Below are 26,850 nucleotides of genomic sequence, written 5' to 3'. Positions count from 1 at the left end.
CCTGGCAACCTCTGTGTTTCCATATGTCTAAGTGTCCAGAGGACTGTTACAGGGTAAACTGGGGGAGAACACGAAACAAGAGCCTTGTTCCCAGCTCTGCCTTCCCCCAGATTTGATCCTTTTGTCTTAAATTTTGCTTTCTTTCCATCTCTCTACAATCTACCACTATCAAAGGCATCAAAGCTGTTGCTCTTTCTAAATCCCATTAAAGCTTGTTACAGTCCAAAAGAGTCATGCACCATCTTGGTTATGGAAATGATATTTACCACAGGGTAGCTCAGAACAAATATGGGGACTGTAAGACGTTCTAGATGCTTTACAACCAATGTAATTAACCTTAATCACATTTTAACAGCTTAGAACCCTTGAAGTTTTGACTGTTCAGACCCATTAATGAAACAGTCATCCATCCTGAGGCAGAGAGAACACTAAAGGTATGGGAACAAGTTTAAATAGAGTTAAGTTAAATTCTTTTTAAAGCGCCAAAGTTTTGTTCTTCAAAAACTTATGCAACAAATGTTCATTTACAGCCCTCTACTTAACTCTCCCAGTCACTCTGTCCCTCCCTGTGAAAAATTCCTTTTACATTTCCTTACTATCAAGAACAAAAAGCTGTGGGTCTCTGCACCCGTTCCCACTGTCCACCAGAGGAAGCTCTCTGATGATGATTGGGTAGGCCCCAACCTTTGAGTACGGCAGAATACCGTTAGGAATCATTTTTGGCCAGTCATGTTTGGTTCTACCCAAGGTCTCCAGGGCAGCCAGCTTCTGGTCCCTGGACCTCTAGGCATGTTCTTCCTCTCGTGGCATGAGGCTTAAGTTAGTCCAGTTATTGGTTGACCACTTCCACAAACTTTGAGCCATCATTTCCACAGCCCATCTTGTAGGCAGGACAGAGTGTAGGTTGAACCCAGGAAGAAGGGGAGGAAGTATTGTAGGCACCAAAGGGGTCAAGAACACCAAGTGGTTCAACCCAGAGAACCATCTAAGCAGGGCTCATAGGGACTCATGGAGACTGAAGGAGTAATCACAGAGCCTGTGTGGGTCTGCAGTCGGTCCTCTGCACATACGTTGTGGTTGTTTAGCTTAGGATTTTGTGGGACTCCTAACAGCGGGAGTTAGGGTGTCTGACTCTTTTGCCTGCTCAAGACCCTTTTCCTCCTAGCAGGTTGCCTAGTCAAGCCTTTATGTGAAGGGTTGGGCCTAGTCTTGCTGCATCTTGTTATGCCGTCATGGGTTGATATCCCTGGGGAAACAGAGGAGCAGTGGATCTGGGGGAGTAGGGGATGGGGTAGGAACCAGAAAGAGTGGAGGACAGGGAAACTGCAGTCGGGATGTATTTTTTTTAGAAATTAATTAATTAATTAACTAATTAATTAAAAAAGAAATGCCACCTGGATATCTTTTATGATGGTCACATTACACAAGCCTTGTGAACCTGGCTGGCCCAGAGTCTCCCACCATTCACACACCCGGGATCTACTAATTGAATGACAAGGAATGATGAACAATCATGTGAGTTCTTGAATGCTATGGTAGGATGCAGGTGTGTCTTTTCCATGGTCTCTTTCCCTATCACTCAGCAAATTAGGAAGGACTTAGAAACAGGGGCACAAGGAAGAGGCTGGGTCCCATAATGACCACAACTTCCACATTTGATTTGAGCAATAAACGAGCTTTGTTGATTTAGATGCAGGCTTGGTTGTCACACAAGTTCGATATCGTGGCTAATGAAATGTGAGGATCAGAAGCACAGTGACTAAACATTATATTTTCAAAATCCTAATGACTAAAGGACATTCAAAGTGATTGCTAGGAGCCATGCCTACAGCGAAAGACACCAATTCTATGCTACCAAATACCTGTTAAAAATTTCTCATTTTTCTAAGATGCTACAATGCCTGGCATCAAGGACAAAACCATGTCCAAGGGCAAACTTGATTTTTCTTTTAAAGGTAAATGTAACCTTTCGGGGGGGAAATGGTTATTAACTCTTCTTGTAGTTTAAAGAGAAATGTATCCCTCTACTCAATGATTAGCTCGTTTGTCTTCTTATGAATGAGACTGGACAGGAAGGCCTGATGGACTGCTCGCAATGGAAATGTTTGTTTGAAGTCATTCAAAGCAGCACTGCCTGCTGTATCATGAGCAAGTCAGTACCGAGCTACTGCCAAACCAAAACTGCTCACTTGATCAAAGCTTTGGGTCTCCTTTTTCAAAGCCTAAAGCTTTGTTAGGCTTTTAAAGAGGGACTGATATGATTGGAGAAGACAATGAAGCTTCACAGGATGTTGGTCCAGTCCTAAATACGGTCTCCAGCGGCCCTGAATAACTAGACACCATCGCTGCTCTTTGCTTTTCCAAAATACCGATTCCCAATGCATGGATGTGTGTTCTATGAGTCTACGTTCTGTTTCAAGTGATACCTACAAGTTGTTCTGAAAAGCATCCAACTCCCATCTTACAAACTCCACTGTGATCTACAGTTCGCTCCAAGCCTTTTCCACAACACCGCCCCCCATTCCGTATTCTATACACACCATCAGTGCTTCCTTCCCGCCCCTCACATCCTAACACCTCCATTTAATCACCTCTTAATCATTTGCCTGAAAACTGAACCCGCAGTCGCTTATTGTTTCCTTCCAGATGCTGCCGTAGAATGGCTCCCGGTAGACCTCACCTAGAATTCCAGCCACACTCATTTGGCTGTGCAGACTCTGATCCCAGCGCTCCGAAGCTTTTAAGCACTTTCTTTCCAAGAAACCTCAGAGCTAACACCATTATTTCCTCACAAAACATCGAACATCTGCAGACTGAAGCATCAAAACAGCAAAAAAAGATTTTGCACAATTCTTCTAAGCTTGGATGAAGACTTTATCGGCCATCCTAAGGCTATACATCAACCTTCTGTTCAGTTTCGAGTGAATAAACCGTAGTGGCAAATTTCAACTTCCTCTCCAAGGGATAATTAACAAACATGTACTTGCAATTACTAATTAGTTTTTATGTCTCCCAGCTAAGTGAACTATATTTTGAAAAACCAAAGTCTTACACACTATCACTTCCTCTAAAGTTCAAGTTTATTCTTTGTATATACAGTTGATTTAAATGAAGGAATAAACTAAAATATTCCACTGAACTGATTATTTTAAGTACATACTTTGTGAAGTTTACCAAAGTTATTTATTCCTAGAACACATTGATAGAAATAAGTATAAGCAACCTATTACAAAAATTAATTACGACTTTGGACCTATTTATCCTACAATCTCAGTAAATGAAGACACTTTTTAGGGAATAGGAAAATAAGGCTGAATCAAACCTTTACCTCTAAGTGCCCAGCTGTTTCCTGTGTAGATCATAATGGTTTTTAGTCATGGGTTTTTCAGATCGGAGTTCTTAACATTTAACATGCATCTAAATCTCCTGCAGAGTTTGTTAACCCAGCTTCCCCCGGGTCAGTTCCAGAGAGGATGATTCATTAGGACAGGCTGTGTTGGTGAATTTCAATTTCTAATTAGCTCACAGAGGTGATGCCAACACTGACCAGAGTAACAAATTGAAAAACAGAATTGTAGCTTAAGCCAACTTTGTAAAAACAATGTATGATTGTGCTTAAACAATATCCATTGCTATGAACTGAAACATCAATTAAATTGCACTGTCAATGTAGCAAAAATTAAAAATTAGGGTCCAGTGTTTGCAATAATATTAGGCTCTATACCGTACTTTAAGTAACACTTTTCCAACTCTCCCACTATAGACTTCCATTTTGTTTTCCAGTGTGAATGAATTCTTTCTTCACTTGGAATATTCCAAACATGTCCTCTAAGAACAACATCTTTGGCAATTTTAGAAACTTCAAATTATTTTAACATTTTTCTACACTTCTTTCAAGTATATAATGGCATGCTAGTGGTACTTATATTAAAATATATGTATATATTGTGTTCATATATTTGTATGTGCATTATATATAATCTAATAAATATAATATATGTTACAGATAAATGAAACATACAAAGAGACGCTGTTACTAATGCTAAATACTTTCCAGTGATAGAGGGAGGCTGACTCTCCAGGAAAGTTCTCATGATTAGCCTCCACCACCACATATCCTGCCGTCTTTGGGGAGTCTTTCTCCAATTCTTTGGAAGGAAGGAATTAGGGTACCAGTACTCAACTTACAAAAGTTGGATCTAATTATAGTAAGAAAGGAACCTACTGCCTAATGTCACTTAGGAACAAATCAAGTAACTTGAAATGGTCATTTGACAATTTACAGAAATTGTGTTTTGAGGATCAGGAATACAGACTGAGTAGTTAATTACAAGGTAAATGAAACAGGTAAGAGGACCCTGCAGAGAACCTATGGTAACCGGTGCCTCCAAATGCCATCGCCTGTGCACCTGCTCTTGAGCCGTCTATCTCAATTCTCATTGTATCAATCACATGCGTGGATGCTGTCAATTGTCCTAAGACCTAAACATTAGAAGGTCTAGCCTCATACAAATCCACAAACATCAGTGAGTATACGTCTATACACAGTATGCTAATACATATGTTCATATTTACACAAATAAATAATAAGGAATAAATGTCTAACCATGCAAAAAATTAACCAACTAAAGTATGCAGACTCTTAACCAGTAGTCAGGACGTCTTATTGATGACTAATAATTTGTAAATTAATTATCTACAATAGTTTTTATATGTGCTGTTAAGGCACAAATGCAAAATAGAAAAGATACACTTCATAGACCCAATAAGAACATCCCCAGCCATAGCTGTAAAACTACAGCAAACGTGTCAGACGTCTCTGGTTTCCTGACGTTCAATTTCTATAACTTGAACAACACACAGAAACTGCATATTTTATGTATGACAGATAGCATTGATCTTACACTGACGTTTAATAAGATATAATTGCTTTTAGCATGACTCAGTTTATTTTTTAAGTAACACTGAGTGTAATAACTTCTCTCGGTGCTCATAACACGTTCTCTCTAAGAGAGCATGTCCGCAGCTTCATGGGGAGTTTACAGGCAGGACAGCTAACTGCTCTGCTTTGAGCGATGGAAGACCCTGACAGAGCTTTAACTGTGGCTTTATGAAGACCATCAAATAGGAGCCCCCGTGAAGGAAATTATTAGGATTATGTGTTTATTCTCTATTCCCAGCAGGTCGAGGAGTTGCTGAGCTTCTGAGCTTGCTTTTAGACCCAGGGGACCCCTTCAAGTGAACCTTTCACAGGGGTCATATATCAGATATCCTGCATATTCGCTATTTACATATGGCTCGAAACTGTAGCAAGTTCACAGTTATAAAGCAGCAACGACAAACAAGGTATGATTGGGTGTCACCATAACAAGAAAGGGCTGTACTACAGGATTCAGACAATACTGGTTTAGACAAAGAAAGCCCAGTGGTACCAGCTATCACAAGGTTCAGTTTGTTCAGAGCCCTGGATGAGCTTCAAAGTCTCCTTTGGGGAAAGAAGGAGAGGGAGGGACCTCTACAGCATGGGAAGTCCTGACCACCCAACACACATCACTTCCAGCAATCTTCAGAGAACATAAACCTCATGAAAGTTCATTCTGAGATCCACTGATTCAAGGATATGTCAGGGTGCACCTGACACAGGGTTCCTGCTTCTCCTTGGTTGCAACTGGAGACACACTGAAGCCATGACATTAGGGGCAGATTGTTGGATTTTAGCACTACTGTGCCTTACCACCTTTTCATCCGCATATACTATCTGTTATATCATCTATCATTAAATTAGTTTCACTGTGTTGCTTTTGTGTATATAATGATAAATGAATGAAAAGTAATTATAAACTTTAAAATATCACAATAATACCTACTTCCACACCCTGCAGGTGGCTGAAATTTGTGATCTTACTCTAAACACTGTGCTCAGGTGACCTCTTAGAACAGTGGTTCTCAACCTCTGTAATGCTGCAACCTTGTAATACAACTGTGGTGACCCCCCCCAGTATAAAATTATTTTCTTTGCTATTTTATAACTGTAATTTTGCTACTGTTATGAATCATAACTGAAACATCTGACATACAGGATATCAGATATGCAACCACTGTGAAAGGGTCATTTGATGTCCCCAAAGGAATCACGACCAGCGGGTTGAAAAACTCTGGTAGAATGAAGACTCAATGGTTAAAGAAAATAGATTTTTTTCCAATAGAACCTCTCCAGGAAGTTCTCTATATAAGAATTCTGTGCTTAGTATTAGGAATAAGTATAATAACATGTCATATATATTCTAGCTTTATAATGACTGAGTCAACTGGATTCACCCTGAATCTTAGCTATCTACTGAAGAACTGAAGAAGGATTTACAGAATTGTCCTGTAAATCTATTTGCTCTTAATGACACAGAATAAGGCATTTTGAGGATCAGTGTATTTGATTTATCCATGTCTCTTCAATCTCACATTGGAAATATTGGGTCCCAAAGGGAATTAATAATGGAAGACCAATAAAGTTGTCATCCTAACCACTTGTAGTCAGTGGAGGTTGTTTAACAAGTAACACATCTGATTGTTGTTGTTTTTTAAGGAAAATCTTCCAATGATAACTAAATACTTTTATTCCTCTTCTGTAAGAGCAGAAGCCCAGAAACTTCTCAGCGGGTCACCGAGAAGGCCACTGCCTTCTTAGTGCTAGTCCTGCTTGTCAATTCTCACGGCCAGGATAAGACAGAAGGAAAAGAGGCTGTGCAGCTCGACATGAGGTTAAATCCAATGCTTCCAGGTTAATGGCCTGAGAAAAGATTTATTAACTCCCAGAGATTCTATTGCTTCATCTTGGAACTGAGAATAACAATATGTCTTTGTAGAAGTCATATATGCTATTTAGAAAAGTTATTGGAATTATTTCAATTATCTGATAGAACAGTTATTATTATTATATAATTAAAGAAACTCATGTTACTAATTTCTAATATTTAACATTTCTACCATTTTATCACATACACTCTTTGATCTGTTCCATGTAATAAATCAGCTGCAAATCCACAGCAAGCATGCTATAAGATATACTACTCCCATATACAATATATTTTGATTAAGACAATTGACGTTCAATTTAATAAATCGTCACTATATCTTTCCCATTAAAAGGTCAACAGCTGTATAAATATCTCAAAGAGCAAGCAGATTGGCTCTTCACAGATGAGCATTTATGCAAACTTTATGTTCCGTCTTCTTTAGCCGAAGCTTTCCTTCCATATTTGCTAGAGCATACATTCAGCAGAATTAAATTAAATATTAAAATCATGCCATAAGGGAACGAGGGCTAAGTGATAGCAGACATCCGTGAGTGAAGTCCTGAAGAAGTCCATCTGTTTCTCCACAGACCTTGGAAATGCCATTTAAGCACAGCCCTAAAGCTGAGGCAAACGGAGCGCCAGATTACCTTGTACCGTAACGTCTGAGCGAGTCCACCACTTTCTGGACAATGTAAGGTTAGAGCCATTCCATATCACTTTAAAAGTCAGAGAAATCTTGGCCCCCTAAATAAAAACTCTCAAAGAGTAGAAATTGTGTCTAATGAAAATAAGATTCCTATTTTGACTCCGACGTTAACCTATGATCAACTCCCATTTCACAGTGAAATGAATACATATTGAGTGAAGAATTTTAAAAGCGAATGCCAGACTCTGTACACCCAGTGGGTTACAGATGGAGAAACGCGGTGGCAGAGAGCCACTCTACTTCCTTTAAAGTCCAAAAAACATTTGGAAGGAAACCCCAGAAGGAAAGACGTCTGACAGACAAATTCTCTGGGGTTTCCAGCGGCCTCGTTTGCCAAGCTTCCTAGACCCCATTGCTTGTTAATAAAGTTCAACAAAGAGACTTTATGAACACTGATTTCTAAGAGTAAAGCATGCATTCAAGAACTTTATAATGCACTTGAAGTTTCCTGCCATCTGTCCTTCCCTACTTCACAAATCCAAAGAAACACGACTTAGAAAATCACAACCATGAGGTGTTCTATGCACCATCAATGGGATACTGAGCCCCAACGCTGGCTCCTGGTCAGCAGACCAGAGCTTAGCCTCAACAACAGAAAGAGGCTCAGCTCTTCGGAGAGCACTTCCGGTTCTTCACGCTTTCTCTTCTGGGACAAGGGAGAGGAAGGGGGAGATAAAACATTATACACAGTATCAATTAACTCAGTAAAAACACCACTATGGAAAAGGAATGAAAACTAGACCCCAATTCCTCTGATTTTTCAACAGTGGCCACAAAAGGAGAAAGGGAAACAGACTTTGGACTCCTGTTGTACTAAGACTTAAAAATAAGGAGTAGATGAAAAATAACAAGAAAACTCACAAATTCTAGCTTAAAATGTACTTAATAATATTCTATAATAATAGCAATATATTTAATAAAACTAAATATATTTCCCCAAAAGGAAAGTAAATATAAAAGGCCATTATCATTTAAATCATAGACGTCTACTGTCCCCACCAAACACAAACTATTGGTTTCTATAAACACTTAATGAAGGTTTAAAAGTTAGGCCACTAAATAACAGGAAGAAAAATAAGACAATGCTGAAACCATTAAGGAACTCAGACACACAAAAAATATATTTAATATAGAGATATTTTTATCTATTTAACCACACATGGTAAGGACGTCTGTGTCGATGAAGAATACATGGATGGGACCGGTTAACATGTTTCCTACAAACTGGGGCTAGAAGGGAGTTAAAGTGTGTTACAGTATACATGAAGTACAGCAGTATTAATATACAAAAACCAAAAAGTATCTAATCTCATTTCAAACCAAAATCACACAATAGAGCAAGATTTAAAATTATTGTTCTCAATTGTTTTCTTTTGGGAGTCCTAAACAGTTGTAATATCTATGACTCAGAGCAGTGGCCAGCATAGAAAGATACCCTATCCCTAAGAGTACAATAATGGTACTTGAATATTGCTGGGAACAACATCTCTAAGTGGACTTGCAGCCTCCTGAACAGAAGAAAATCATGCCTGGTGCTGGAAACCTAGGCAACTAGGCAAGGTTAGTGAGGACATGGCTCTTAGAACAGAACCTACTGCTATCTATCACCCTACTAGAGCAGTATAATCCCTAACTTCATTCTAAACCATATCCTTGTACCTACACAAAGGGCAGTTCTCACCCCATCCCGACACACACACACTAAAGAAGCTTCTCCACACCAAATGGGAACCACTACAGAAAAAGCACTCTAACTCCTGCTCCTTCAGGAAATGTATCACAAGGGGGAACGGAAAGATTATGAGATCCAGAAGGCCAAGAAGTCTACTCTGTAAGGCTCTGTCTCCTAGAAGTGACTGCCGAGACAAAGTCTGAACATGCTAAAGAAGGGAGTGGGGGAATCACACAAGGCTAGACAAATAATTATGTGCAAAACAGGCGACCAATGACTGCTGAGAAGGAACTAGCCCCTCCCAAGAATGAACCCCTAACTGTTATTCAGTGCAAAGCAGTCAAACCTGAAATTGTCAATGCATAAACAATGAAGTCAACACATTGTATTTTATGTCTACACACACACACACACATACACACACATATACACATGCACACACATATGTACACACACATGCACACACACATACATACATACACACACATACACACATGTATACACACGCACAGACACACACACGTGACAGTATTAATAAAAATAAAGAGTTCATCATCAATTGAGAAGGAGTAATGGGGGAACATGGGAAGGGTCAGTTGGGGAAAGGGAATAGGAAAATGGAGTAATTATAGTTTAATTAAAATGTATTCTAAAAAAGAAATAACTTTCCATATTTCAGTCTATTAACTCTACACATTTTACTTTGACCAGAAATGCATTATCTATTCAAATTTTATTTGACCCTCAAATCTACCATTTCCATACAAACTGCTATTCTCACATATCTATTTAAAATAAGTTTATGGATCTATGATTTTTTTAATGTAACTACAGGGTCTGGAGAGATGGCTCAACAATTTAAAACATTTGTTTCTCTACAAAAGATCTGAGTTTGTTTCCCAGCATCCACAAAAGGCAGCTCACAACCAGCCACTTGTAACTCCAGCTCCAGGGACTCAGAGACCCTTGCCTATAACTCACCTGGTACCTACACTCACGTGCACCCACCACCACATAGACACATGTACAAATAATTAAAACAAAATAACTGATAAAAACCTTCAACTGCAAGAAAAATGGAAAATGACGACTTAAATAAAATGCAGGATAGAGAAGCTAGATTTTAAACAGAGCCACACAGAATGAAAATTTAACCTTGGAGAGTTGAAAAAAATCCACTAAGAGCCCTGGCTGCTCTTATAGAAGACCCATATTCAGTTCCCAGCATACACATGGTAGCTCACAAGAGTCTTTAGCTACCTGTACTGAAGGAATTTCACCCCTTCTTCTGACTTAGGGGCACACCAATCATGTGCCTGATATACATACATACATACATACATACATACATACATACATACATACATACATACATGAAGGTTAACCATGCATACACAGAAATTTAAAATAAAAATAAATCTTTAAAAATGTAGTCCTGGGACAAAAGCTCTAGATGTTTTATTTCCCATAAATCTCTGTTCCTCTTTCCCTCAGTGGTCCTCACCATGCTTGTATCAGAGAGCCAGACCTCATTCTTTCTTCCTGCTATTCACAACACTGCAATTGCTGGAGGAGGAATTTCTAGAACAGGAAAGTAAGCAGCAGTTCTTTCTATGAAAATCACGATTAGAACTCACAGCTGAGTGTTTATTATCCCTCTGCACATCCCCTCCTTTCCTTTTTCTGGTTCCCCCTTTATCTCTTTAAAACATGATATTCTATTTTCCATGTCATTGGCAGATCCCCTTCTCCTGGTCTCTTGCTAGGTGCATTATCTCTGTGGGTTTTTGGACTGAAAGACACCTATGACTTGCCATCAAGATATATTTGTGTAACAGTGGCACAGTTGATGTGGAAGAAACCAACCGCTTTCTGCTTGGTTGTAATGCCCACTGCAAGGGATAAAACACACTCCCGAGACTGCAAGAATGGCTAGGAACCTGAGACTAGAGATGTTAGGGGCTCAGGGGAAAACTTACTATTATTCTGCTAAAGAAATATAAAAATAAAATGGCTCCTAATGACATATTGCTATATGCATAGATCAGGGCATCGCTTAACCTTCATTAGAGAAGTTTCTTATTACAGTGGATAGTAATTAACACAGAGACCCACAACTTTACAATGTGCAGGGAATGAGAGACTTGGGCATACTCAGTTCTAAATGGGATGTCTTCATCAAACTTGTGCCCTCAAGGCTCAGGGATCCAAGTGGAAGAGGAGGCAGAAAGCTTGTGTGAGCCATAGGTGATGGATAGCTCCAAGGAAAGAGCACTTCTAGACACAGCAGGACCGAAGTATTTATGAACGCATAGAGACTGGGACAGTAAGCACAAGACCTGCACAGGTTCAAGCCAGACAGAGTCTGAAAACTAAGGAGGGAAATGGACATAATGTTCTACCCAAGAAGCTGCTTGAAATTGATGCCTACTGAGAACAAGAAAAATAAGTTTTCTACAAAGTGTCACTGGGTAAATCAGCACACTCCAGGGTAGGCCCCATGCCCATGAGTGGTTGACAATATAAAACAAATTCTTTATCTGTCTTTCTGTCTTCCTTCCTTCCTTCCTTCCTTCCTTCATTTGTTTCATTCTCCTCTTCCCCCTCTTCTTCCTCCTCCTCCTCCTCCTTCTCCTCCTCCTCCTCCCCTTCTTCTTCTCCTCCTTCTTCTTCGTTCTTATTGTTTTGTTTATCTGTTGATTGGTTTGGTTTGGTTTGGTCTTCTCTCTCTCTGTATGTGGAGGGAGGAGCAGGAAGGGAGAGAAAAATATGGAATTGGATGGATTAGGGAAGTGGAAAGATATTGGAGAAGTTTGAGAAGGGGGAAGGATGTGATCAAAATATATTGCATAAAAGAGACTTTAAATTTAAAAATAAAATGTAAAAAAGAACCCACAGCTAACCCTCTATGGCTATGCAGAGATGACAGAACAGCTTTTAAAGTTCTTTCTTAATTCAGAGCATTAAAATCAGAGCTTCCATATACTAGACAAGGGCTCTAGCACTGAGCTACACATAAGCCTTTTAAATTTATTTCTCTATTGAGTGTGTCTAACTTCTTGACATTAATATTAATTATGAATTTGTGAATAAATTAAAACTCAAGCCTTCATAGGTCCAGGTAATTTTTAAAGTTTCTATTTAGAATTGTTTTTAAATAGCTTCATTTTATAATAAATGTTTTGAGGACAGGATTCACTAATTAGTATTTCTGTAAGAAAACAGTGTCAAAATGGGTTATAAAAATGGTTCAATCTAAGAGGAGAAATTAAAAACTCTTGAGTATTACTTTTGGACCGAATTCTGATTATTTGGGAAAAGGAAGAGCGCTCAGATGGAAAGATGGCGCGCTTCTGATGCCTTAACGACAGTTTCTTGCCAGCTAAATGATTATGAAAAACAGAAACATGGAAAAATAGAAACATCTTGAACAAGTTCATCATGCTATTTCCACGTGACTGTCCACCAAGGATCCCCAAAACAAATCACATTGAGCGCAGGAGGCAATCTGATGCCAAGGACAGTTAGAAGACAAATGTGTATAAAGGCATTCTTTTATACTTACATGTTTAAGGTGGAGAGCAATCAAATAGAATATTTCCAGGGATAACATTTTCTCAGCTAGGCAGCTGGACAGGACTATCTGCCCCTCTACACAGAAAAACAATTGCCAAGCTACTAGAAGGAAGGCAGAATCCTAAAAGCTGCTTTTGTTCTTAGGACTTTAACCAGGCTGCCCAAAAATGTTCAAATCCAAAGTCCAGTTAAAATGATCCAAATATGTGGTCTGATTTTGCCTCTCAAACACTACAGGTCACCTGCAAGTGACCCATGACGTTTCTGGATCCGTGAAGTCTGGTCTCCTGGTTGACTAGAAAAAAAAGAAGAAGAAATAAAACTCAAAGCTAAGTGTGTAATGGGGAGAAACAGAAGGAAGGGTCAGAGAAAGTTACAGCACAGAGTGAATAACCATAAAGCCAGAAGACTTGGAGGAGCTTGAAGCTGATGAGAAAAAAAAAATCACAGTGTAGGGGGAAGGAAGGATGTGAAAGCCAGCTGGAATCAGAGAGAGCAAGGAATCCAGGAGCCAACAGAAATCCAAGGACAGAAAGTATTGAAGATTGAAGGGAACAGGAAATTTATTGGAAACCCAGTTGTTTTTCCTTTTTTATCCAACGCAATTCTCTTCCAGACTGAATTCTACTCTCAACCTCAGGGAGGGCAGAAGGGAAGTCAAAATTCACAGTAGTCTCTCCCCAGCCTGCGCTCGAGTGAGCAGGAGCCAAGAGCTCAGGAAGGACACCGGAAAGGAACTGTGATAGGAGTACAGTTGGTAGCAGGGTGGCGGCAGCAGCCAGCACAGAGGTTACCAAGACGAAGGGGCGAAGGGAAAACAAAGACAGCTGGGAGCCAACCGCAAGTGCTGCTGAGTCAGAGCTTCCGGAAGGCTCGATAAACTCTTCAAGTGAATCCTCTCATAGCTATCGTGGAAACGTGCCTGCAAACTCAATGTTCTGGAAGTAGAACTTCCTGAGTTCCCAACCTAACTCCGCTATTCTCTAGCTGCTGGCAATGAGCAACTAAGGAGTTTACTCACTGTGTGCCATGCACGTGAACGCTACAAAGCGGACCACTGTGCCGATTAAACAAGCAATCAGGAAGCACCTGGACCGTACTCGGCAGCCAACAGTGGCTGCTATAAAAAGTGCTTGGAACAGGAAGCCCATGCAAAACAACATGATTTGATTAAAGAGGATGAGGAGGACACAGAATTATTACACTTTTTTTTTTTTTATAAAACACCAAGAAGCACATTTCCTAATAGGATTGAAGCTAAAACACAGGCCAGGGTGTCTACTACTGTTTCCACACGTACGTGCTCATTCAGAAATCAGTATGACCAGATTTGACCTAAAGTTATTTGAAAAGTCACAGTGTAAGAATGGAGAACCTTCTTCCTGTGGGTTTCCGGGTAAGTATTTAGAACACATTTAGAAATTGTGCTGCTTTAGGAAAGTGGCATTAGTAGGCTCTTCTCTATGATCCATGACTTTACTAGCAACTGGTGGGCTGGGCAGACTTATAGGAGAGATGAACTCCCCCCCCCCCATTGATCAGGCTTTGAGCCCAATTAGACAGTTATTGGCTATCCCTAAGGTGTGTGTGTCACTATTGCACTCTTGGGGATAGCTGGCTGAACTGTCATTCATTGTGGTTCGCAGGTTTCACAACAGTTGAATAAGACTATTGATTGCTTTTCTCCCTTGGCATCCTGCATACATAGCACCCGCAGAAATTGTGAGAGCTAACCCTCAGGGGTGAAGCTCTGAGGCCAGGTCCAGCTCAGTTTCTGCAAGTTCTGTATTTAAAGTGTGCAGTGTAGTCTCTTTTTCCCATTCCCTTTTCCTGTTACCTGTATTCCACTATCCTGATTCTAGATCTCATCAAAGAAGCTTCTTTTTGCCCAGGCAGAGACAATTTCAGAAATCCACAACTGATCAAAATACAGAGAATACCGACCATGGGTGCCCAGCTTCTATCAACACAACCCTTACACCTGTGGCTCAAGGAACATCACAAGAGGGGGCAGAAGGGTTTTAAGAGCCAGAGGATCAGGATGTCTGCTACCATACAGTGCCTTCTCAATATGGCAGGGATTCTCTGTCCATGTTATTTCAAAAATCTAGTCCCCTAAATAAAGCCATTGCTATGGCAATACCAGTAGATGTGCCATGCCAATATGGAAGAGGGCTATCAAAGCCCCAAACCTAGATGGAGAGCCACAGGTAATTAATAGGAGAGAGAGAAAGGGGGGGAGGGAGGGAGAGAGAGAGAGAGAGAGAGAGAGAGAGAGAGAGAGAGAGAGAGTATGAACTTCCCCAGGAATAAGACATCTGATATGTTATATGGAAAACATTAATGTACTCAGTTAGTTTTATTTACATATATATAGATATATATGCAATAATAATTAAAGAAGAGGATGTCATAAGTTTTAGAGAAATTGAGACAGACACAGGCCTTTTCAGGAGAAGGAGGGCTAGAAACTATATAGTACTCACATATGAAACATTCAAAAATTTTTAATTAAAAACATAATAATCATTTTTCCCTGGGAGATGATAGGTCAAACTCTCATCATTAAAAAGAGAATGAAGCAACTTTTAAAGTAAGCAAATTCTTTATTTGAGATACATCTTTTTTTCCAACAATAGTATTTATTTGAATATCCCTGGAGACACATGAACATCGTTAAAGAATTTTGGAGTGGTGAAGATGATGCATATGGCTGAAAACAGTCTGAGGGTCAATTCAAACACTGTCAAAGTTAAATTTACCTTAAAGTAGTGAGTAATCAAAGTCCTGGATCTTAAAGAGATACTTAGAGCAAAATAACACAAACACAGGATACAAAAGAAGCATTTGCTAGCATATCGCATAGGTGTAAAAAGAGATATCATCGTATACATGTAGCAAAAAGAAGCAACTAGTAGTGTGATGAGAGACAGGCAGACAGATACACATTGACAGAACTAGAATATAACAGGAGTGGAAATTTCAAAATGAAAATGTATCTTAAAGGTTGATCAATGAGTGATACATTGGCTGTATAATTTGAAATTCTGAAAAACTAGCAAAATTGGTAAACTCATAGTTGTTTAAGTAAGAGACCCTGTCTCAGTGCATCAAGTAGAGAAAGACCAAGAACGACATTTGGTGTTAACCTCTAGGCTCCAAACACTTGCATACACACGGACGTGGACCTGGATACACACATGGGCATACACACACTCAAATACTTAAAACACAAACATTCACATCATGTATGCACACACATATAGGCACACATAAAAACTGTGAAACCTAAAATCATAGAATTCAACAAATTCGATGGACCCAGAGTTAGACAGAGCTGCAGACGGAACCGGTACCAAGAAATGTAAGAAGGAAATGAACACGCTGAACAAGGAAAGGAAAGAATAAAAATACAGAAAGAAATGTGAAGTTGTATTCATTTACTTAGTGTCTGTGGACTGTGCGTGCAGGTCAGAGGAAATCGGTTCTCTACTTATACCAGGTGGGTCCCAAGACTGCACTGAGGTCACCGGGCTTGATTGCAGCTGCCTTTGCCCACTAAGCCATCATACTAGCCTTCAGACCAGTAGATTTTTCAATGAAGAGGAGACTGAAGTGAATAGTCTTGGTTGAAGAAACATAGTCTCCGTACAAGACTAGAAATGGATAAATCAGTGGAGGACAAGGGGAAGGGAAAATATATGCATAAATATTCATTGACAGTGAATGAATAAATATATTTTATAACTATCCCATGTGGAGAATAAATGCATACAACCACAAGTACCAAAAGACAAAAGACGGCGGTGGAATTAAGTGTTACAGCTTCAGTTTTAATAAGTTATAACACCGATCATATTTATATTTTAGCAAGTCAAGGTTAGATGTTGACATAGTTAACAAGTAGGAACATAATACAAACACAATATAACTGACACGTTAATTCAGTGGGGAAATTAAAAATACAAACCAAAAGAATGAAGGAAGGACTGGGAACAAGTTAACAAGGAACATAGAAAATAAATATAAAGCAGTGGGGTTGTTTCTTTTTCTAAAAATTCATCTCCAGTCCCCTCGAGTTCCTTAGTAAGTGTTCTAAGGCTACCTGGTCACCAACAAAATGTATAAAGTTTAGATTACCCTTTCAGTAAATTCAAGCAGAAACATCATATGGAGGGTTTAAAATCAGAGATAGGTTAGAACTAAACTTTATTAGTCTGATTAATTGATGTAAGAGATGACTTCTAACTCATCAGGATATTTTCTATTTAATATATAGAACGAAATTTCACAAAGGAGGTGGGCTAGTCTATGTATAAAGTCACTTACTAAGATGTGCAGAGTGCTGTGATATATTGGGTGTGGGGAAATGGAGAAAGGAGAAACAGAACCTTGTTTTCTAGCCTTTTATTATTTAGCGTGACATTCTCTCCCTTAAAGAAGTTTCTATGAATCCCAACTGCAACCACATCAGGTCCTAACACATCACCTGGCCCTATATGTCATCTTATCTACCACATTCTACAACAAGTAAGTGGTAAAGTTCCTGAACAACATTCAAATTTCATTCGCCTGTTTTCTTGACTATCAAATCCTGTCAGCAAGCTACGTATTAAAAAGATGATTTCCAAACAGTAACAACACCCAGTGGATACTGGTACTAAGACAAGACTCAATGGATAGCATGTAGTCGTTCTCATTCGATTTGAACTCACTGAACAACTATGTATTATATATTATAATGTGCTAATCATTGTTTTAAGACTTCCAGAAAAGCACGTAAGAGTCTGAAAGCCGTGTCCTTATTCTGCCTCAGCTATAATCTTAGAAAGTTTTCATTTTCCCCGTTTCTTCCTCTTAACCGGTGAAGTAGACACCACCCTCCATCATCCTCCTCCTCTTCATCATCCACCAAGCACACAAAACATACAAACCAGAGCACTGGGGCATACACACCACTCTACGGACCACCCAAGCAATAAAGTCATGTGATTTCAACCCAGGGAAAGTAAATGTTAGGGATTCTTGGTTGTGTAAGACAAACTGACCACTAAAGAATGTTGACAACATTCCAGGAAGTTCAAACCAGACTACGTGGAAATCAGCCGTGGGGACAGAGAAGGAGATTAGAAGCAAGATAGAAGTCTTGCTTCCCACGTCACTGTTGTCACGATCAGGTTTGAGCAGGGGGTCCTGGTCAATCCTTCTGTGCCTTCTTATTGGTATTACTGGTAGAAAATAGCAGATTCGTTGTGGCCCTTGCACGTATACATACTGTATACTGTGATCGTATTCACAGCCTCATTACCCCACTCATCAGCTCCTTCCTCCTCGTGCTTTTCAAGTCTCCTAACCCTCCCCTTTCTACTCCCGTCATGTATGACCCATCCTTGGGCGACAGAAAATGGGCAGTATTAGTTGATTGGGCTCTGGGTTATTTCTAGGCATCTACCTACGAATGACATGATTTTGTTCATCTCTCTGAATAATAAACCATTGGGTAATTATGCTGTATCTTCTGTACTGGATCCATCCATCTGTTGGTAGACAGTGAGCTCATCCTAGGGCTCTTGAAAATAGCTCCAGTCATACTCTAATTAATAGGGCGAAAACGATTTATAAAACCACCCACGAATGCTAAGTCTTACTTGTGGATCGAAGGCTTCAATTTCACATGTTGTAACATTGAGCTGAGACCCTGCCATAATATGAATAGCTACTGTTAAAATGGCTGGTGTGATATCATATAGTAAAGCTAGCCTAGCCCACTAAAATACAAAATTAACGAGAACTACACTGTTCACAAAGGGAACAGGCACCTAGAATTAAAAAGGCTAATACCTAAGGCTTCACAAAGCCCTTGACTCATAACAGTTCTCAACATTTAAGTAATGATCATTACTGTCGTTTTATGTTTGAAGTTTAACCTTTTATGCGAAAAGGAAATTTATTTACTTATGCTCACCTAGCTAGCACATCTGTTGATAGTACATGGAATCATAAATAATAAACACTGAGTTGGCTTTTCGCAGCTCTCAGGAAAATGCTGGAATAATTTTATTCGGTAATGTTTTTATTCAAGTTTGCTTAATTTTGTTAACACAAAAAACACTGTAGTCAATGCTCTAACACATCATGTGATTTTAATCGTCGTATGCCTTCCTAGTGTGCCCTAGCTTCATCCTCTTTCTACCACACAAGGTGACACGTTTGTAGTCTGTTACACATTACAAGGAAGAACTGGAGAACAAAGGCACCGCCCTTCCAAGAACACAGACAAGATCACTCCTATAGGCGACCTGCAAAAGGCCTGGGGTAGGGAAACTACTAGGCCTGCAAGGATGAGCCTGCTGTTCACAGCCGAGAGGATGAAAGGCTTTTCAGCTACAGACCCACAGGGTGACAATAGAATGGGCCTGGGCCAGGACCCTGCCATACAGAGGTGACAGAGACACAGGGGGATGAGGGTGAGGTTGATGGGGGGTGGAGGCGCCCTAGGCCGCGAGGTGGTACCTGCGCCGGGTCCAGCGCCCCTGCCACTGATTCTCCGCTCCAGAGATGCTCGCGGAGAAGCTGCTGGTAGTTGAGGCAGTGCTTCGCAGCAGATGGTAGATTCCCCATGGCAGCAGCCTTGGTGCCGCGGGCGGTGCTGGATCCCGCGGCCCGAGCCGAGCCGGGAGCGGGGTGGAAGCCGGGAGCGCGTCCCGCGGGTGCCCGGGGTCCGAGCTGCACTGCGGCGGCGCGGTTCTGGGCAACGCCCAAGCAGGGGTGCAGCGGGCACCTGAGTCCCGCGCCGAGACCCAGAGCCCGGGTAGGAACAGTTAATTGAGGCAGGGTGGCACTTTTTTCTCTTTCTCTCCATAGAACATGGAGCTCTGAGGGCTGATTGTCCGCAGGTGCTCACCCACCGACCACCTCGCCTGAGTCAGACTCTGGGGGCAGGACCCAGGCCTCAGAAAGGAAGAAGCACAGGGCTCTCTACAGACATTCTTTCCTTCCCAGCCACCAGCCTGTAGGGTTGGCACTATGAATCCGTTTGGAGTTTATGTCTCAGGTCAAAACTCTGTTTAAAATTGCTAAGGCGCTTTGCAGTATTAAAAAGCATAAACCCTAAATTGGAGGGGGGTGCATATGAGAGGTGAACAGCAAACCAAGTTGTCAGAAAAGCCGATGGTGCGAGATAAATGTTGAAATGCTGAATTCTTTTTCTCTGTTTTACGTTTACTGATTTTAGTGGCTATCTCCTTCCACCACCACACCGGAGTCAGGGACAGAACTCAACTGTCTGCTTCGACCTCACCAACAAGCCTCTTTACTTTCATATTCCCTGGGTATCAAGAACTAATTCTTAAAAAGAAATTGGGCAATAACTAAATCCCTGAAGGCTTTCCTTTCATTCAAACAAAAACAAGTCGTCAGAAATTAGAACTATTTATAAATTAAATAAATTTTAATTTATTTATAAAATATTTATAAATAATATAAATACATTTATATGGTTTATATGAAATAGTTTTAATTTATATATAAATTTGTATATTATAAATATAAACTTTTAGATTTATACGGTAGCCTTGGAACCAGACAACCCCTGCTTCATCTGCCTACTTCGTAAGCACACTTAGATGGCAGACTTTTCCGTGTGGAGTCCATAGCTTGAAGCTAATAATACACAATCATCAATAGTCTTGTGCAGGGTGACTGCACTCTCCTGGATGGTAGGTGTCTGTGGACAGGATGCTAGCTGGCCCTACTGTTTCCACAGCTAGTAAGACTCAACAACACACAGGTGCGCACGTTTGCACAAATGATCGTGTATACAATTAACTTCTGAGAAATAATATGGACACATTTTGAAGGGATTCATCATCCAGATTGGATAAAGAATATTTTATTAATTCTTTGAGATTTTCATCCAAGAGATTTTGAACACATTCACTCCCTGTCCCCTAAGTAGTCACAACCACCGTCTCCATCCCTTCTGTCCAAGTTTAAGATATCTTTTCACATTTTTCTTTCCCCACCAAGTCCAGTTGGTGTTGCCCAGCTGTTCTTGAGAAAGGGAGCTGCCCCGGTGTGTGCGCGACTGACTCTCCCTCTGTAAGCACCTATCACATGCCAATAGCTACTCGGCCGGGTAGGATTTCATAGCCGTATTTCCCGCTCTACACCAGGGTTTTGTCTGAGTGGAGTTTGTGCTGGTCTTGCGAATGCTGTTAACACTTGCTATGAATTTGTCTTTGCAATTGCCCTGTTGTACCTGGGAAACACTATTTTCTTGATGTTATCCTCTGCCTGTGGTTCTTACTATCTTAGTGCTCTCTCTTCCCTGAGGCCTGGGGGTCAGAGTATGATGTGTACGTCCCATGTAGGGTTGAACCCTGAACAATCTTACTTTCTGTATGCAAGCGTAAAAAGATATAGTTAGCACAGGGCAAATAACAAAAATAAAGGTTTTGCCCTGTTTGGATTGCTATACCTTTAGAAAACTGTAATTTGTTTCCCCCTTCTGATCAGAAATCATGTTTTAAATAGTTCCAGGCTGACGACAGAATGTTACAAAGAATACTAAGGACGGAATTTTTAAATCTAATCATATAATTTCTATTATTTGAAATGCAACTTTCAATTTCTAAGGAAGTAGATGAGAAAAGTAACAATGACAGTAATCTATACTTGACTCATTATCCGATGGTTTCAGTATACTACACATTAGCATAGATTTTTTTCATGTGCTAATTCGTGTAATCTTTGTAACAGTCTCCTTACATAGGCTTCTGTAATACAGCCATTTTGGATGTGGAGAATGAGAGTTACAAAAACACCAACCAAAAGTGACCAAGTGATCAACATATCTAATGACTCCACTGTCTACAGGCCTAGTCAGAACCAAAGCAACCCATCTCCCTAGTGACACAGCTGTCTACAGACTCAGTCTTGACCAATGTGATAGAGTTAGCCAATGATTCAGCCGTTGTATAGATTTCCCATGACCGAAGTGACCCATCCATCCAGTGACTCAGCTGTCTATAGACCCAGTCATGACATAAGTGATAGATCCACCCAATGATTCAATTGTCTATAGACCCAGTCATGATTTAATTGATAGATCCACCCAATGATTCAATTGTCCATAGACACAGTTATTGGCACCAAAGCGTTCTTGTTTGCAGCTTATGTAGACTGCCCTTGTAATAGAGCAGAGGGATTACTACCATCTCCCTCATCATGACTGACAGATTATTAGAACATGTCTCTCACACGAAGTAGGAAAAATTTATTTATCTATTTAAGCTATACCATCTGTGAAATTCTTGACGGCACAGGCTACAACACTTTATGAATAAATTAATGTTTAAGATAATCTCAAAGCCAATAATTCTAAACTATCATTCATATGCTTAACTTACTTGCCTTCTTCTGCTGTCATTAATTCTTCTGTCATTCTGCCCCATGCCTTTATTTTTCAAAAGGTTTATCTAAGCTGGGCAGCGATGGTTCAGATCTTTAATCTCAACACTAGGGAGTCAGAGGCAAGTTGGTCTCTGTGAGTTCAGGGCCACAGAGTGAGTTCCAGGAGAGCAAAGACTACACAGAGAAACCCTGTCTCAAAAAAAAAAGTGTGTGTGTGTGTGTGTGTGTGTGTGTGTGTGTTCATGTGTATCTTCGAGTGTTTTGCTGTACGGATATAAGTGCGCTATATATAGATGTACCTAGTGCCCACAGAGCCCAGAGGAAGGAGCATAATTCCTTGGAATTGGCTATGTGAGTGCAGGAAACTGATCTCTGCTCCTCTGAGAGACAGCAAGTGTGCTTTAACCACAAAACTCTATCTCCAGACCTCTCCCCATCTCCAGGCTGTTTCATATTGCCTTGAACCAGAATGGAAAGATGGGAAGTGATAGGGGCATGGGAAGGACGAAATCAATCCCTGACCTGGACGTCTGGATAAAGCCTCTTGCCAGCTGACAAGAATAATCATAATCCCAGCATAGTTAACATTTGAGTAAAGCCCTTCTCCTTTCTGAGCTCTGAGTCTGCAGTTTAACAAGAATCTTACTACCTGATTTACCTACCATAACTGATTCGGTATGGTAAAAAGACTTATCCAGAGATCAAATGACCTTAGTGGTTCTGACTTTTACCTTATCAAATTACAATCCCATCCAAGGCCCTTTCAGGGCCACACCATAATTTCATCTACCAAACAGTAAGAGAAATGGGTGGATTAAATGTTTCTTAGCAACCCTCTGAGATATCATTTGAGAGCCGCACTGCTTTGTAGGGATCACGCTAAGGCACATCAAACCTGTATTAAAAATAAGGCTGGTGAGATGGCGCTTTACGTGCAGCATTCACAATACAAGGGTGAGAAAGAGTTCACATGCCTAAAACTTACTTAAAAGCCAGATAGGTAAGGCAGTTGTCTATAATCCCAGCACTCGGGAGGCAGAGAAAGATCCTTAGATCGAGCTGGCTAGCCTAGACAAAACAGGCTAGCTCCAAGTTCAGTGGCAAACCCTGCCTCAGTAAATAACGTGGGAAACAATAGAAGGCAGCTAACACAGACACACAAATGCATATTGTCCCTCATTCCTCTCTCTCTCTCTCTCTCTCTCTCTCTCTCTCTCTCTCAGAATACACTTTATGAATACCCATATCATATCTATTTTAATAGTCTGTTCCTATTCTCTGAAAAGCCCATACCCGTTCTCTCTGATGTGCTTTAATTTTTTCCCTTAATACCTTTATATTTTTAATAAACTCATACTCTGCTTTACGATGCCTCCCCGTCACTGTCTTTCCTGCATCTAAGCCGAAGATCCTTTTCCACTGAGTTGAGGTCCTTAAACGATTAGGGAGCTCCTCTGGGCTTCTGAGGGTGGCAGTGTGGAACTGTGCCTCTCTGTTCCTGGCTGCTCACAACCTGTGTCATTGAGAAGATACATCCCGATTCACCTGGTCCAGTCTTAGTTGATACCATTTCCGTCCCGTTTAGAATTAGCCAAACTCGTCCATTTTAGCAAAGAGACTTATTTAATAGCTGAATAAAACAAAGAGGGTGAACGGATCCTCACAGCGTGACGCTTTCCAGCTTCTGTCCAGCCTCTTCCTGCAGTGTGTGAGGCATGTGTTCTGAGAATGGAGTTCTCAGTTTAGCACATGATTACATCTGCAAGATGACCCTGGTGAGCTTCTTCTTTGCTTGATCTCTTCCAGATGCAGCATCTCCGCTATCTCCCGTTCAGAGTCAGCGAGCAGAATGCCAGCTGACAAAATGAAATGTGTTTTGAGACAGGCAGCGAGGGGGTCCTAACTCTCTCTGATCTTGGGTGCTGATGGTGAAGGATAAACCCAGCCCATCACGCTGACAGTCCTTTGTTCCACCAGCCAGTTTGGCTCCCGATTGTCCTGTGACTTCTCTGAAGCTGAATCAAGGAACTATTTTCAATTATGTATACATAAACAGCATGATAAAGGATGAGCGGTCCGCCACACATGGCAGGGAGAAGTCAGCACTTGGGATACACAGTGGTTTGGGTTTTTTTGTTTTTTTCCACCAGACTATACTGCAAATATTCAGTTTATATTAACTTTGTTTTTCTCTCTGTTACTACTTTTTTATTTTGTAACAAAGTCAGAAGATACAAAGTTCTTACTAAAATATAGGCTGTCAGGAAGACAAGACTGAACTCATTGAAGCACAGACCTGGAATTAACCAGAACCCATCTGCTAAGCCTGAACCAGGATTTTAAAAAAAAAATCTATTTTAAGTCAATCCTACCTAGTCACATTCCAAGAGGCCTATTCCTGCTGCTGTCATTTGCATAGAAGAGTTCTTTAGTCTGTTCCATGAACAATAAGCCCTTTAGTAAGACATTTGTATTTGTTACATGGTCCTGGGTTTTCAGTAGAATCATGGTATAGCCCGTTATAATGAAAGTTGTTTTCAATGGATTCTAGGAATCAAAGGAAGTCTGTTAAGCTTCTATTGCACCAGAGGAAAAGATCTGATTTTATTTAGGGTGCTACTATTAATTTGCTCAACACTGGAAATAAAATTATTTAATTTTTGCCATCTTGATACAAGCAAAATGTTTTTGTCAAGCACAGACATATAAGATAAATCAAACCCTTGTTCAGAGTCGGTGAAACAACTGGACGAGAACTGGATGGAACGCCTCAACAATCCATGAATGTGAACAACTCAGAGAAATAGTCTTCTAGTTACCACTGAAATGCTAATAAGGAATATTGAGAACGACAGAGTGTGTCTCTGTGAGCTAGGGTCCCGGAAACTTGATGGCTACTGAAGCCACCTGCAACCAGTGACTTTCAGATTCTCTTCTTCCAGAGCTGACAAATGAAACTCAAAAGACCCTGAGGAGGAGATTTAGAGAGCAGTGTGTTATTCTAGATTTACAGACCAGAGCTGAAGAGGGGGAAGGCGAGCACTGTTTGTGTTGGATGTGGAGATGAACCACTTATGGCTGACGAGCAGCTGGTGGCAAAGAGTGGGGGAGGTGCTTCTGGGTAAGAAAGCTCAGGAGTTCTAGAAAAATGAGTAATTAAGCTCTGGCCAGTGCTCTTAAGAAACAGAAGAGAAGAAAAACAGAAAGCTGAATGTTTCTCAGGACTCAGAAATGTGAGTAGACACCCCCCCCCAAAAAAAACCCTCACGTTGGCTTTTAGAGACTACAGTAAAGGCAAAGATTTGAGGACGGAAAGGCACACTGTCTCCTTACAGGCATAATTATTCCTCCTATCTCTTTAAACATGAGCCCTTCCTGAGAGGTAGTTCCTTGGTGATGCTGGCACAGGTCGATTACTTCTTTTTTTTTTTTTTTTTTTTTTTTTTTTTTTTTTTTTGAGCTCTAAAAACTTTAATGGAGAAGGTTTGTCTGATACTCATCCACTCCCTAAAGACATCCTTATTCCAGTTCTACCCCATTGTAGCCATTGAGGAAAGAATAGTAAATACACTAGACAAAGCCCTGTTGTCTCTCATGGAAAATTAGTCTAACAAGAGAAAGATGCTAACGAACAATGATACCAACACATGCTACTATGGCAGTCCGACAGCAGAAGTGTAGGGTTCCTTGGGGACAGTGAACAGAGGAAGTAAGTACAAGCAGAATTGTGGTTCCAGTTCAGGCATCTCCAAAGGCCGGTGAGCTTTGTAAGAAGCAGAGTGATGGAACTGGAACTAATCCCTTCTACACCACGGACTGCAATATTAGTCCATCGAATGCCATGTTCAAGCCCGTGACTTACATCCATTTTCTTTCATGCTTTCAATTGGGACATGTAAGCTGAAATGAGCCCCTTCCTCTCCAAGTTGCTTTTGGTCATGGTGTTTTATCACAGCAGTAGAAACCTTAACCGAAATAGTATTTATGGTATGAATGTCCTATACCTCGTCTAATCTCTCTTCTATTTCAGAATATTTTGGTTGCTTTCAGTTCTAGACTGGTATTTCTACTTCCTACAGACTTTAAAATATATTAATTATAGTTATTCTATAGTGATAAATTTTCAGGTCAACATTTGAGATTCATAAAGTTATATTCTCTTGGTTGTGACATCACTTTCCTGTTTCTGCTCAGGCATGTTAATATTTTACTATGGACCAAATATTTGGAATGACATGTTAGAGAGACTCTGGGCTGTTATTATCCCTGGAGAATTTTGGGTTTTGATTTTTTAGGAACTTTAATCACTAATATATTACCCAGAATAGCTGGAAACTCGGTTTTATGTATTGTTAGATTGGGTCTACTTCAGATTTTTTCCTTATTCTTATGACATAAACTTTATTCCTAAATTAGGATCATTTTGAGAATTTTTTTTTTGCTTTCTTTTTTTCCCCCATCTTTATTAACCTGGGTATTTCTTTTTTTTTTTTTTTTCTTTCTTTTTTTTTTTTTATTAACTTGAGTATTTCTTATATACATTTCGAGTGTTATTCCCTTTCCCGGTTTCCGGGCAAACATCCCCCTCCCCCCTCCCCTTCCTTATGGGTGTTCCCCTCCCAACCCTCCCACCATTGCCGCCCTCCCCCCATAGACTAGTTCACTGGGGGTTCAGTCTTAGCAGGACCCAG

General features: G+C 40.4%; 1 protein-coding gene across 4 annotated transcripts in view; it reads right to left on the bottom strand.

Annotated features, from left to right (window-relative positions):
• The window catches only part of Hmgcll1 (3-hydroxy-3-methylglutaryl-CoA lyase like 1), a 129,820-nt gene extending 110,340 nt beyond the window's left edge, over positions 1 to 19,480 (bottom strand). For 2 of the 4 annotated variants that reach the window (XM_087563108.1, XM_087563110.1), the window contains exon 1: positions 19,259 to 19,480. In XM_087563108.1, coding sequence (XP_087419234.1) covers positions 19,259 to 19,366 — 108 coding nt within the window. In that variant the 5' untranslated portion in view covers positions 19,367 to 19,480. 4 annotated transcript variants of the gene reach the window in all.
• Between the last annotated feature and the right edge of the window lie 7,370 nt (positions 19,481 to 26,850).

The sequence above is a fragment of the Rattus norvegicus genome, chromosome 8 (assembly GCF_021556685.1).
Source record: "Rattus norvegicus strain SHRSP/BbbUtx chromosome 8, alternate assembly SHRSP_T2T, whole genome shotgun sequence".
In the NCBI taxonomy this organism is placed as follows: Eukaryota; Metazoa; Chordata; class Mammalia; order Rodentia; family Muridae; genus Rattus; species Rattus norvegicus.
Note: the sequence above shows the minus strand (reverse complement) of the source record. Positions and strands in the feature narration are given on the sequence as shown.